Source organism: Mus caroli, chromosome 19, assembly GCF_900094665.2.
Source record: "Mus caroli chromosome 19, CAROLI_EIJ_v1.1, whole genome shotgun sequence".
NCBI classification, from domain to species: domain Eukaryota; kingdom Metazoa; phylum Chordata; class Mammalia; order Rodentia; family Muridae; genus Mus; species Mus caroli.
Genome location: NC_034588.1, coordinates 1,406,878 through 1,421,704, shown reverse-complemented (window position 1 = coordinate 1,421,704; position 14,827 = coordinate 1,406,878). Strand labels below are relative to the sequence as shown.

The 14,827-nt window shown below is 41.4% G+C and overlaps 1 protein-coding gene across 1 annotated transcript in view; it reads left to right on the top strand.

The window, feature by feature from the left end:
• C19H11orf80 (chromosome 19 C11orf80 homolog) overlaps positions 1-14,827 on the top strand; it is a 74,135-nt gene that overhangs the window by 23,714 nt on the left and 35,594 nt on the right. Inside the window, exons 4-5 of the mRNA XM_021151260.2 lie at positions 2,998-3,107; positions 11,557-11,640. Of these exons, the coding sequence (XP_021006919.1) occupies positions 2,998-3,107; positions 11,557-11,640 (194 nt within the window). The remainder of the gene's footprint in view (positions 1-2,997; positions 3,108-11,556; positions 11,641-14,827) is intronic.

Here is a 14,827-nt window from a genome sequence, read left to right as displayed (position 1 = left end):
TATTAGGCTCCTGTCAGCAAGCTCTTGTTGGCATCTGCAATAGTGTCTGGGTTTGGTGGTTGTTTATGGGATGGATTCTCAGGTAGGGCAGTGTCTGGATGGTCCTTCCTTCAGTCTCTGCTCCAAAAATATCAATTCTTTTTAAATGGTTGTGCTTGTTGGTTTAGTGGTACTTAGCATAAAGGCTTGTTAATAGTAAACTTTTTTTTTTTTTTTTACATTTGCTTTGTGTAAGGTGTACATGTGGGAGTCAGAGGTCAACTTAGAGTCTATATTCTTTCCATCTACCATATGGGTTCTGGGAATCAAACTCAAGGCATCAGGCTTGGCTGCAAGTGCCCTTACCTGCTGAGCCATCTCTTTGACTCCTGATAAATATTCAAAATCAATCTCCTCTCCTCCTTTCTTCTCTTTCTTCTGTGTTCTTCTCTTCTCCCCCTCTCTTGCTTTCCCTCACCCTTCCCCTCTCCCTATTTCCCCTCCCTCCCTTCCTTTCTTCCCTTCCTCTCCTCCTCCCTCCCTTCCTTTTCTCTGCATGGGCTATACATTGAACCAAGGACACTATACATGGTAACTAAGTGTTCTTCTGAGTTCTTGTTGCAGGTAAGTTTTTTGTGTGCTGGTTTTTGTATTTTTGGTTGTGTGTTTACCTTTAATGACTGACCCACCTCTCCAGCCCAAGTTTCTCAGTTTTTAATGGTGGTTACTTATCTTAAAAGTCCATATGGATGCCAGACCCACTGCAAGAGCACTAAGTGTTCTTAACCACTTAGCTATCTCTCCACACCCCCATTTGTGAGGTTTTAAGTTCAAACATTGTATCTTTAAATCCCAAGATTTTTAAAAAATGTTTCTCTGTTAGTTTTGCTTTAATTTATTACAATGGATTCTTTTTCTTTGTTAAGGGTCTAAATATTTATTTTACAATGTCTCATTATTAACTCTCAGGTACAGTGTTGTTGTTTGCTGTGTTATAAGTTTGATGGTATCAAGCTTCGTTGCTTAGTAATTTAGAGTCAGTTGCCCACAAACTGTTTAGCTTGGAAATATGTCATGTTAACAACTGGTAGGTCAGAGGTCCCCAAGGTTGCTGAGCTCCTGGATCCAGCCTTGCATGCTGAATGGTATATGCCTTGGATTGTACTGTACCCTGGTAGTGACAGCCAAAGCTCCTGCCTCCCACTGCCTGCATTGTATAGATCTGAGTCCTGTGGCTGCTTACATGACACTGCTAAAGCTTTGTCACACAGCAGTTTCCTTTGCTCTGGCTATCCCTCAAGTGAGCAGGCAGTGCTTATTCTTGCCCTGGTACACGTGTGGAGGTCAGAGGGCAGTGTGTAGGAGTCCATTCTCTTTTTCCACTATGTGGGGTCCAGGGATTGAACTCAGGTTGTCAGGCTTAGCAGCAAATGAGCCTCTTTCTTTTTGTTATCCATTCTGGATTATTACATTTTGTTTTTACTTTTTCCCACCATTAATGTGTGTGTTTGTTTGTTTTTTTCCCCGAGACAGGGTTTCTCTGTGTAGCCCTGGCTGTCCTGGAACTCACTTTGTAGACCAGGTTGGCCTCAAACTCAGAAATCTGCCTGCCTCTGCCTCCCAAGTGCTGGGATTAAAGGCGTGCGCCACCACACCTGGCTCATGAATGCATTTTTATTGAATTTAAAAGTATTTGTCTTATAGTGTATGTTTGAACATGAACATGAGATTTCAACATAGGTTCAATTTATCTTGAAATAGTATTTCTGATTCTTTCACCTTTATATACTTAACTCTGGCTTTTCTGCTCATTTCCTTTTTGTTGTGTAGATTGAGATGTTTGGAGTAGACTCTTTTAAAAGTACACAATTATGTTGTTTTTAACACAATTTATTTTAAATGGTTATTAAGATTATTCTAAAGAATTCAGAGCCATTTCCAGCCCCCTTTCTCCTGCATTGATGTTCCCTTCATTTCTGTACTATCTTATTGTTTTAAACAGATGTCCCTGATTTCACAGAAAAGTCATTGAATCAGAAAAAGGAGGTTTCTCTAAGTAAGGCAGTCAGCACTGGTAACTTAAAGGACTTATGCCGAGTGTCTGGGTTCAGTGGCAAGGCCACTGAGCTTCGGTGCAGTGTGGCATTGCTGCTGCCATTTTATTCAGTGCTCTGTGGGCTGAGTTACACTCACAGAGCACAGCGACAACAGAATGGTCTCTGTTAAAATGAATGTTTGGGGTTTTATTTTGGGAAAACACTTTTTAAAAAATAGTTAAAGCATTATTATTTCAAGACGAACTCAGTGATTAGACTTTTAAAGTCGAATTAACTTGTTATAGTTCCTTTATTCCTAATTGTTCTGCAGGGCACTGTTTCATTAAAGTGGGAAGTTTTTGTTTTGTTTTGTTTTGTTTTGTTTTGTTTTGTTTTGTTTTGGTTTGGTTTGGTTTGGTTTGGTTTTGTAACTCAGGTACAGGAAATAAAGAAAGATGGTGCATACTATGTTATTCTCTTTGTTGTGGATAATCCATGCCCCTCCCAGCTGCTCTGTGGAAAGCTAGCTCTGAGTCAACACATACAAAACACAAAGAAGTTAATTCTTAAGTCAAAAATGGTGAAAATTTGACTCTTGCTAAGGGCTACAATAGTTTAAAGAGCACAAACCTGAAACAGTCATTCTTGAACTTTTCCGTTTTCAGCTCTAAATTAATTCCCTTAGTGGACTTGTGTTTATTAAGTAATAAGCTGATTTGCTGAAAAAATGCAGGACTATCAGCTAGAATGTTGGCACTGGACATGACTTTATGGAAACTGAAATTTCAGATTGGTTTAACTAATCTGAAAAATTACAAACAGCTGTCTTTCCTCTAGAAAGTATGTCTAGATGTTGAAACAATTTCCTGATGTATAACCAGTTCCCATATTTTGCCTTTTGCAGGTAATCTTTCATCAGGTAAAGGAAGGCCTTCTTGGCTCCTGATGCAGTTCTGATTTGTTGGCATTCCTTCTCATGTAGAAATACAGCCTGTGCTACCCAGGCTCTCTGCAAAGCTGACTCTGGCTTCGGAGGAGGGAGGCCGTTCTCGAGACACATCAGGCATAGCATCCTGCCAGGTGACTTTTGAGGCAAGTTTTGTTGTGGTTCTATATACTCTGATCATTTGACTTATTTTTACGCAATTATGATTACAGGAAAGAGAGCCTGGTTCCATCATAGTTTGAAGGTAAAGTAAAATAAAGAAGCTGTGCAGACATGAAATGATCCAGGGGCTCCCCAAATCCTGATGTCTGTGTTCTACTGAGAGGCTGATAATTAGTTGACCTTCGGGGCTGCATTAGTCAAAGCTTCTATACAAAATATCATAGACTGGGTGGCTTAAGGAACAAAGATTTATTTTCTCACAGTTCTGTACGCTAGAAATTCAAGATCTTGATGCCATCTGGGTCAGGTATGATGGTTTGTGTCTGTAATTGCTGTATTTTGGGGGCTAATACATCAGTATCAACTGAGCACTGGAGACAGGGTGGTGGTTCTTTCAGTCGAATTAAACTTGAATTCCAGAGTCAGTGAGATGACTCATGGGAAAAGGCACCTGCCACCACACCTGATGACCTGAGTTTGATCCCTGCATTTTACAAGGTAGAAAGTGAGAACCAACAACACAGAATTATCCTCTGACCTCCACATATGGTGTGGTATGTACACATATGCGCACACACGAGAAATAAAGTATTTTTAACAAAAATCTCATCTGAACAAATTTTTATTTAGTTAGTTTGTAGATCTCTTTATAGCCCAGATTTAAGAGTATAATTGCCTTCTATGTTATCTTTAATGATTTTCTGGTCTCCCATCTTTCCTTAGTTGAAAGTAATAGAGATCTAAAGAATTAGAATAATGTAGACATTCTTCCTAGGCCAGGCTTGGTGGCATACATGTGCAGTCCCAGCATTTGGAAGGTGGAGGCAAGAGATCAGTTGAAAGGTATCCTCAGCAACACCGAAGGTTCTAGGCTGGCTTGAGCTTTATAAGAACCGGTCTCAAAACAAACGAAAACCAAAATCTTCCAGAAAGTTCTGGGAAATATGTTTTCATGTTTGAACAACTACATATTCCTTGGGGACGGAACATGCCCAATATCAGGACAGCTGACTCCCTGTCTGTGCCTTATCTTCTTTAGGGGAATGAAAAGTAAACAGTCCAGAGCAATTAATGATTAGTCAGCTCTGAATGCTGATGTCAAGAAGCAATAAAAAGGTGATTCCAGTGAACCAAGGAAAGCAGTGCTAAGAAACAAGAGCATGTGAGCCAGTTGGAGCAAGTAATAACTCACATGACTAACATTTACAAATACTCAAGGCTCTGACACCTCTATGAAATGGGTAGAATATGGATTATCACTCCACTTTACAGATGACAAAAGTGAGATTCAGAGACCTGGGCTGACTTTCCTAGTGTCATATGGAAGTGGAAGAAGTGGAGCTTAATCCGTCTGATTCACAAAGGTCAATGCGAGTTCAATATTTATTCATTTAGAAGCCAGTGTCTGTTCAAATTAGTCACACTTAAATAGGTCTCTTGGGTACACATTCTTAGCATGTGATGTTTGATTCTGAGGAACTTGAATGTAAAGGAAAGGTGCACATGTCAACAAATATTACAGAACAGTGTGGTGTGTGCCGTAATGAGGAACACGCTGAGCACTGCCTAGCACAGAGGAAGGGCACCCAGCCCAGCCAAAAGGGATTTTGGGCTAGAGGTGTTGAAATACTGAAAGTAGATTTGAATTTAGGTCAGATAAGCTCTGGACATAGCAGGTTGTGACACTGGAAAGAATATTAAGGTTTCTCTTTTTTTTCTATTGCAAACCTGTTTCCATAAGAAAAATCTACGTGTGGTTAAATCAAATATTTAGAGTACATATATAACATTTGAAGTACATATAATTTGGTTTATCAAAGAAGCCACTGCCGGGCGTGGTGGCGCACGCCTTTAATCCCAGCACTCCGGAGGCAGAGGCAGGCAGATTTCTGAGTTCCAGGCCAGCCTGGTCTACAAAGTGAGTTCCAGGACAGCCAGGGCTACACAGAGAAACCCTGTCTCAAAGAAAAAAGAAAAGAAGAAAAACCCTGGTGTGCATCCTTTCCAGTTAGAGTGAGGCGTTTTGGCTTAAAGCAGCGGCTCTCAACCTGTGGGTCAAGTGACACTTTCACAGGGGCCGCATATCAGATATTTATTTTGTGATTCATAAAAGTAGCAAAATTAAGGTTAGGAAGTAGCAATGAAAATAACTTTTATGGTTGGGGGTCTCCACAACATAAGGAACTGTATTAAAGGGTTGTAACACTAGGCAGGGTACTGACTGGTTTTGTGTGTTAACTTGACACCAGCAAGAGTTATGACAGAGAAAGGAGCTTCAGTTGAGGAAATGCCTCCATGAGATCCAACTGTAAGGCATTTTCTCAATTGGTGATCAAAGAGAGAGGGTCCCTGGGCTGGTAGTATTGGGTTCTATAAGAAAGCAAGCTGATTAAGGCAGAGGGAGCAAGCCAGTAAGTAACATCCCTCCATGGCCTCTGCATCAGTTCCTGCTTTCTGTCCTGCTTGAGTTCCAGTCCTGGCTTCCTATGCTGATGAACAGCAATATGGAAGTGTAAGCCAAATAAACCCTTTCCTCCCCAACTTGCTTCCTGGTTATGATGTTTGTGCAGGAATAGAAACCCTGACTAAAACAAGAAGGTTTAGAACCGCTTGTTTAAAGTATTCAGAATCAGTTGTAACTATGGAAATAGTTAAAAATGAGTTCAAATCAAGATCATGTTCTTTGAAGAGGTCATGGAATTAAGACTAAATTGTTGCTTAATATGATCATCGTATTGACAGGCAAAGTGCTGGGGGTTGAACCCAGGGTCTCAAGAATCCTGAATGAACAGTCACTGAGTTACATTCCTTGCTCCTTGGTCAGGAACTTGATTGTGAAATTCAGAAGAGCTCTGTGAGCTCAGTGACCAGGAGTAAGCCTGTGCTGGAGATGAAAGGTAAAGGAGTCATCCAGACGACGTTATCCTCAAAGGAGCGAGGATTTCCTTAAAGCATCCTTACTGTTATCACTCCCTGTCTCTAATATCATAGAGCTATTAAGAGGTATTTAAATGACGAGTATGATAAGAGAGTGCCAAAGATTTCTTTGTAGGATTGAAGGCATATGTGTGTGTGGTGTCAAGTAGCAAGATTTACACCAAACATCAGTTGAAATACTCATGAAAGGACTATACTAAATGATATATTTAACTTGGTCATATGAAGAAAATTAATCTCTGGGAAATGTCTCATGTAAAAGAGAGTGTGACTTTGATGTTTATAGGACTCTTTGCATTAGGTTGGGTCCTTCCAATGGAGTATGATTTCATAAAGCCTTATCTTAAAGAAATTTATCCAGCTGGAGAGTGGTGGCACACGCCTTTAATCCCAGCACTTGGGAGGCAGAGGCAGGCAGATTTCTGGGTTCGAGGCCAGCCTGGTCTACAGAGTGAGTTCCAGGACAGCCAGGGCTATACAGAGAAACCCTGTCTCAAAAACAAAAACCAAAACAAACAACAACAACAACAACAACAACAACAAAACAAATATGCAATGGGAGAAAAGCATCTTCAACAAATGATGCAGGTCTAACTGGATGTAGCGTGTGGAAGAAGGCAGACAGACCCATGTCCATCACCCTGCACAAAACTCAAGTCCAAGTGGACCAAAGACCTCAACATAAAGTTCAGATTCACTGATCCTGATAGAAGAGAAAGTGGGGACATCCTTGAATGCATTGGCACAGGAGACAACTTCCCAAAGAGAACACTAGTGGTGCAGGCACTAAGACCAACAATAAGTGGGACCTCATGAAACTGAAAAGCTTCTGTAAGGCAAAGGACATGGTCAATAGGACAAAACAGCAGCCTACAGAATGGGAAAAAATATTCACCACATCTACTTCTGATAGAGAGTGAATATCCACAATACATAAAGAACTCAAGAAACTTGACATCGGCAAATCAAATAACCCAATTAAAAATGGGGTACAGATCTAAACAGAGAATTCTCAAAAAAAGGAATCTCAAAAAGCCAAGAAACATATAAAGAAATGTTCAGTATCCTTAGCTATCAAGGAAATGCAAATTAAAGCTGCTTTGAGGTTCCATCTTACATCTGTCAGAATGACTAAGATCAAAAACACAAGTAACAGCTCGTGCTAGTGAGGATGAGGAGCAAGGGGAACATTCCACCATTGCTATTGAGATTGCAAACTTGCAAAAAAAAAAAAAAAACCAAACCACTTTGGAAATCAATATGTCAGTTTCTCAGGAAATGAGGAGTCGATCTGCCTTAAGACCCAGCTATACCACTCCTGGGCACATACCCAAAGGATGCTGCTCCACAAGAACATTTTCTCAGCTATGTTCAAAGCAGCCATAGTCATAATAGCCATAATAACTGGAAACAACCTACATGTCTGTGAACTGAAGAATGGATAAAGAAAATATAATTTACATAATGGAGTATTAGTCCGCTGTTTTAAAAAAAAATCATGAAATTTGCAGGCAAATAGATGAAACTAGAAAAAAATCATCCTGAACCCAGACCTGGAAAGACACACATAATATGTACTCATTTATAAGTGGATATTAGCTGTTAAGTAAATGATAATCATGCTACAATCTGCAGACCCAGAGGGGCTAAGTAACAAGGAGGACTTAGGGGTGGGACTCATGGATCTGCTGAGAAAGGGGAGTAAGATAAATTTGGCTCTGTGGGCAGGTGGAAATGGGAGCAGGAGGAATCAGGTAGGGGTGGAGGGAGAGAGAAAGCGGGGGGGGGGGAGACAGAGAGACAGACAGAGAGACAGACAGAGAGAAGGTACTGGGAGAGACACTGGAAGGGGAGCATTTGGGAGATGAAGTGGAAACCTAGTGCAATAGAAACTCCTAGGAATCTACAAGGTGACCCTAGCTTAAGACTCCTAGTATTGTGACATACAGAGTCTGAACCAGCCATCTTCTGGAACTAGGCAAGTGGAGGGGTTGGGACACCAGCCCAGCTATAAAACCTTCGACCTACAATTTGTCCTACCTATAAGATGTGCTAGAATAAAATTGGCACAGAACTTATGGGAGTGGCAAACCAATGACTGATCCAACTTGAGACCCATACCACAAGAGGGAGCCCATGCCAGGAACCAGAAGCTGGATTGCCCAGAGACCTCGGATAGCACCCAACACGACCTGGAAAAAAAAAAGTCAATGAAATGATTCCTAATGATATTCTGCTGCATGTGTAGACTGGAGCTTAGCATAATCATCAGAGAGGCTTCATCCAGCAACTGATGGGAGCTAATGCAGAGACCCACAAGCAAACATTAGGTGGAGCTCAGGAAATCCCACAGAAGAGGGAGAGAAAGAATTTGAGGAGCTAGAGGGATCAAGGACACCATGAGGAAGTGGCCCACAGAGTTAACTAACTAGGGAATATAGGGGCTCACAGAACCATCAGGGAACATGTCTGGATCCTCTGCATATATGGTACAGTGTGCAAGCACGGCTGTCTCTGACTATTTTGCCTGCTTTGGGGATCCTTTTCCTCCTATTGGGTTTCCTTGTCCAGCCTTAATGGGAAGGGATGCACCTAGTCTTATTGTAACTGAATATGCCATATTTGGTTGTTATCCCTGGGAGACCTGCTCTTTTCTGAAGGGAAATGGAGGAGGAGTGGATCTGGAGGAGAGGGGAGGTAGGAGAGACTGGGAGGAAAAGAGGGAGGGGAAACTGTATTCAGGATGTATTATATAAGAGAAGAAAATATTTATACACAAACATCTCTATTTATCCCTTTGCATGTGAGTGTTTTTGGATCTTTCTTTTTGTCAGCCTGTCTTCCATCATCATCACCATCTATCTTACCTATACCTATCAAGGAGGAGAAAGAGAAACTGATACTTTCTTCTGGAGAATAGTCCAGAACACATGACTGCATTTATGTTTGAAAATAAACTTCTAAGCAGGGCACACAATGTTCTGCCCTTCCCTGAGGATCCATGAGCAGTTAATGGTAGCTGGGTAAGGGAGAAACATCGCCTTTGGCGGTATATCTAAGTTGCTATGCTTCTGTATATAGCTGTCAGTAAACTCATTTGTAGCTTTAATTTTTTCAAAACTTATTTTTAATGATGATTCTTAAATGCTTTAGCATCCCTTTTAGCCCACCACCCACCAGAGGTAGTGAAAAAGAAAGGATATGGGGGAAGTGGACCTGTTTAGAGAGGTTCTTTGGAGCAGCTCTCATCTGTGTTGCCTGGAAATCGGCAGTTCAGTTCCTAGGTTGCAGCAGCAGCAGCAGCAGCAGCAGCAGCAGCGGCGGCGGCGGCGGCAGCAGCTAGATTCCCTTGCAAACACCTCACAGAAGTATTAGCACTTCCAATTGAGTAGAGTTGGGTCAGCAGCAGCGGTGGGTGGCACTACCTAGCAAAGACAGCCAGGCCTCAGCCTTGGCGGAGCCAAGCAAAGGTCAGCAAAGCAATCTCTCAGCAAAGTTAGGATCAGAGGAAAACACAAGACCAACGCACTGTACCGCTAGCTCTATAAGCTAGCTCAGCCCCCGTCACTGTCAAGTCCTTTCTATACTCCCTCTAAGCATCACAAGTCTTCCACGGGTCTTGCCTCAGCATGTTTGTCTGTCTCAGCTAACATCACTCTGCCAATCAGCCTGAGTCCATAGAAGTGGCAAGAAACTGCAGCACACTGCCAGAAGATTTTTGGTGTATTTCTCTTTATGAAGTACTGACAAATGCAGCTCAACTACACAATGTAAGACTGACATGTGTGTTGTTACCAAAGAATCTATCATCACGTGTCCTTTCATGTGCTTGCTTTAGCAGAACATCCATTCACTTGTGTCTGCTTCAGTGAAATGTTCTTTCCTGAGTCTGCCTTAGCCTCTCACCTGTGTCCACTTCAGCTAACCTGTCCTTCACGTGTTTGCCTCAGCAAAACAACATCCAACTGACTTTCCAAAGAACCCTTAAGTTCCCACTTCACTCATTGGTTCACTTTTTTAAAAAGACATGAACATAGGAAGTGCAGGCTAGGGTAGAAGACAGCCAGAGGCCACAGGCCCAGCCTGCTGCTCTACGGTGGATGCTACTAAACTGAGCAAGTATGTGGTAGAGAAATGGGAGAGAAAGAGAAGCAGTGTGGCTACGAAGAGAGGCAAAACAGGAATGGAACAGTGGTGAGAAACAGCCTGATGTGAGAGGCTGTGGTGATGTCTAGGCCTGCACTGCCACCAAGGACCTTGTCTGAGTCCGTGGCCCTACTAAAATAAGAATCTGTGTCGATGTCTGTGGCCTGTGTTACCACCAAATGCCATGCAGCATTTGTGATCCTGGGCTGCTGTCTGAGGCCATGATGATGTCTGTGCTGAGCTGGTCCCACCTATTTCTACTCCATGGTGGTACCAGTGGCAACCTTGATGCAGGAGAGCTGGCCACACCCCCTTGCCTGGGCAGCCCAGGAGAGCTGGTCCTGATGGTGTGGGTTTGGGAGAGTTGTCAGGCTGACCAACACTAATACCACCCAGGCCCAGATCCAGGGCTTTGAAATGTCCTACTCTAACATCTACCCCACACATGACCTGCTGGAGCATGTGAAGGGAGCAGTCCTACAGATCCAAAGTTTCAAGACTTCCATGCTCAGGACAACAGTGGGATATCTGAGAAGAGTCTCTATGAGGGTCCAGTATTAATGCTGTAGCAGAAGCCAGAGACCTCGAACCAGACCAATGACTCAGTGCAGAGAACATTTGCAAGTAAAGCTGTTTGAACAAAAGGGGTACCTGTGTGACACACTATCAAGCTTCTTTTTTTAATTTTATTTTTTGTGGGGAGGAGGCTACAAGGGTGTAGGGCAAATAGCAAAGGACTGGGAAATGAGTAGGATTGGGGTACACGATGCGATCTTCATAAAGAATCAATAAAACACCAATATAACTTATTTGCATATATGGGTCTATAGAAATAAAGCCTTCAAATTAGAAAGGTTCATAGTTCAGTAGGAGAAATAAGTAATTTATATGACAATGTAAAAACTTAAAAAAAAAAAAAAGCTGGGCAGTGGTTGCGCACGGTGGTGGCAGAGGCAAGCGGATTTATGAGTTCAAGGCCAGCCTGGTCTACAGAGTGAGTTCTAGGACAGCCAGGGCTACAGAGAAACCCTGTCTTGAAAAACAAAAAAACCCAAACAAATAAAAAAAAGTTTTATAATTTAGATCTATGAGATTGGAAAGAAACAGAAAACAGGTTCTGCATCTAATCAGACTGAAGCACCAAGCAAGTTATAGTAGGTCACAGAGAATAGTGAGTTGCCCATCTATCTGTACCAATTCCCTATCTTCCCTTTTTTGTACATTCCTCATTTTCCAAGTCACTTCTCCATGAATATCCCTGAACTGACCTCAGTAGCTGCTTCTGTAGGAGGAAAGGCCTTCTTGGCCCATTTGTGCTGCTGGGGTTAAGGTTGTGTTTTCTTATTACAGGTTGATGAAAATTCTCGAAGTTTGATGACAGACTGTCTGGTTATAAAGCACTTTTTACGAAAAATCATCATAGTTCATCACAAGGTTAAGTTGTTTATTCTTTAAATATTATCAATTTATCTGTGTTTTCTTTAAAACAAAATCAAAACGAGAACCTGAGTAGGCCTGGCTAGCCTAGAACTCAAAGGTCTGCTGCCCTTGGAGTATGGGATCAAAGGTATGTGCCACCATGCCAGCCTCACCTTAGTTTAGTCTTGGTAGATCATGAACTTTTTAGGTGTTGTAGTTTAGAGCAACATATACATTGTTAGATAAGACCTACTGATTCCCTGAATTGTACAGGCATCTGTTGTATGGTTCCCTTTTCGTGTCTAGTTCTATTAATTTGTCTTTTTGTTAGTTTAGGCTAGGGCTTTATCTATCTTGTTTATCTTTATTTTTCTTTCTATATAACTAATATCTGCCCTAATTGTGAGTGACTTCTGTCTGTTGACTTGGGGCTTGTTATTTCTCTGGGGCTCTAAGATATGTTGTTCGATCACTTCATTTCTTAGTTGTAGGCACTTGGAACTCCACACTTCTCTCAGAGGGCTGCATGCATCATACCCCATAGTCCTCAGTGTGTTGTGTTCATTTTCATTTGTCTCTAGGAGTGTCTTTAACTCTTGATTTCTTCAAGAACCTTTTATCATTCTGTAGTGTGTTGTTTGCATCATACTGTAGGTGTATTGTCTATGTGTGTTCTACAGTTTTCCTTATTATGGGTGTGAAATGTTAGCCTATTGTGATCAGATAGAACACAAAGAATTAGTAAGTTTTCCCGTATTTGTTGGGACTTTCTTTGTGTGCAAACCTATGATGTATTTTAGAGAAAGTCACACAGGCTGCTCTGTATCTTGCAGCATTCTGTAGATTTTTGTTAAGTTCATTTATCTATGATGTCATTTGATTCCGATTGTCTGTTTTTGTTGAGATTGACTGTCACTCACTCAGTGAGAGTATTGAAGGTACCCACCATTTTGTCCTGTAGTTAATCTGTGACTTTACATCTAGTTACACTGTTTCTAGGAAATTGTGTGCACCTGTATTTGGAACATACAAATTTTAGAATTGTTATATTCTTGACAGATGTTTCTCCTTAATCAGTGGTCGCCTGTGTCTTTTCCCACTAGTTTGTATTTGAAGTCTGTTTTGTCAGATATTAGAACAGCAACCGCTGCTGCTTTCCTAGGGGCATTTACTTGAATACCTTTTCCTGTCCTTCAAAAGTGTCCATCTTTTATGGTGAAGTAGTTTTGGAGTCAAGAAATAAACCATCCTAGTTTTTGGTGTACTGGTACACTAACTAGTCTTTGCCTTGTCTGGGAAAATTAAGACCATTCATATTCAGAGTCATTGATGGAAGATGTGTATTGAGTCCTGCCATTTTGTTGATTTTGTAGTTTTTGTCTTTTGTAGTTTTTCCTATTCCTTTCTTGTTTAAGTATTATTTGGTTGTAGCTAATGTGTGTGTGTGTGTGTCTTTGTGTCTATGTCTGTGTATGTGTCTGGGTGTCCAACTTCATAGTCCTCTCTTATTTTATCTCTGTCCTTGTTGAATTCTTCCAGTTTCTCTTCAAACACATATTTTATTTCCTTCCTGGCCCATTATAATGATGAGACTTTCCAGCGTTCTTTTATTTGACTTGCTGTTTTTTCCCTCTGTTGCTTCAGCTTGTTTTTCTTCGGCACTTCTGTTTGTGAAATTCCTCTTTTATAAAAACCACTGCCTTCCTTATTTCATTTGTGTCTTTGAATGCTCATAGTCATTCTTTTGAGTTCTGTCTGGGCTTTCATCTACCATTCTTTCCTTAGATAGAATTTCTATATGATTATTAATTTTGGAGGAGTTATATTGTCTTAGTCATTTCTGTTTCTTATGTTACTACCCTGAGATTTACCCTCTGGTGTTGTTTTTGCTTGGCTTATTTGCTTTAATCAGCTGTATTATTCAGTTGATGTCTTCACAGTTTTCAAGTAGGGCTTGGATGTGATAGAGTTCAACGTTTACTTCAGAAAACAATCCTTCAGTCCAGGAGCTCAGGGTGCCTGGTGGTAACTTCTGCTTTCTTAGGAGATAACTGGAAGAGCAGCAACAGCTCGGCTGCTCTATAAGGTATACAAACGTCTACCAATTAATGACAGTAGACCATACTTCATAATAAACAACCAAGAGTCGTATGAATTCTACTCTAACTTTAGTCAATAAGATGAGGAGTTGGGAGCAAGAGAGATGGCTCAGTGGTTAAGCACACCGTTGTCTTTCTTCCTGCTTATAATCTTTTGCAAACCAACGAGCAATATGTGCTTTTGCAAGAGTACCTGAGTTCAGTTCCCAGGACTCACATCAGGTCCAGCTCCAGGGAATCAGACACCCTCTTCTGTCCTCTGGTGGCATTGTACCAGTGTAAACATGTATAGATAATTTAAAAATGTACAGTCAATTTGCAACAGATTAGAAGCCAGAGAGAAGGAGAGTGGGTAAGGATAAGACTGAGAATAATTGATGTAGGTAAAGTAGCTGGGCAGGAGAAGTTGGGATTGTTAAATCTGTGGAAGATTACAGTTTTGAACTATAATGAGAGGATACAGATAAGAGGAAGAGGAAGAGAGATAAGGGAGGTAGCATAAGCGATACAGGCAAAGATACCTAGGAGTAGTGAGTGAGAAGCATAAACAGTCTTAAAACCTATTGGAGCAATGCAGACGAGGGCACAACCACCCCAAGACATGCATGCAAGGCTGAGAAACTATAGAAAGGAGGAAGTAAGAGTCCTTATGGGGGTTGGTGAGATGGCTCAACGGGTAAAAGCACTGACTGCTCTTCTGAAGGTCATGAGTTCAAGTCCCAGCAACCATATGGTGGCTTATAACCACCCGTAAGAAGATCTGACTCCCTCTTCTGGTGTGTCTGAAGATAGCCACAGTGTACTTACATATAATAAATAAATAACTCAAAAAAAAACTATTAAAAAAAAGAGTCCTTATGGACTGAATTGCTTGCACAACTGCGCCGAGTTGAAAATGAAGTTCTCACTGGGTAATGGTGGCGCATGCCTTTAATCCCAGCACTTGGGAGGCAGAGGCAAGCAGATTTCTGAGTTCAAGGACAGCCTGGTCTACAGAGTTCCAGGACAAACAGGGCGATACAGAGAAACCCTGTCTTGAAAAACCAAAAAGAAAGAGAGAGAGAGAGATAGAGAGAGAGAGAGAGAGAGAGAGAGAGAGAGAG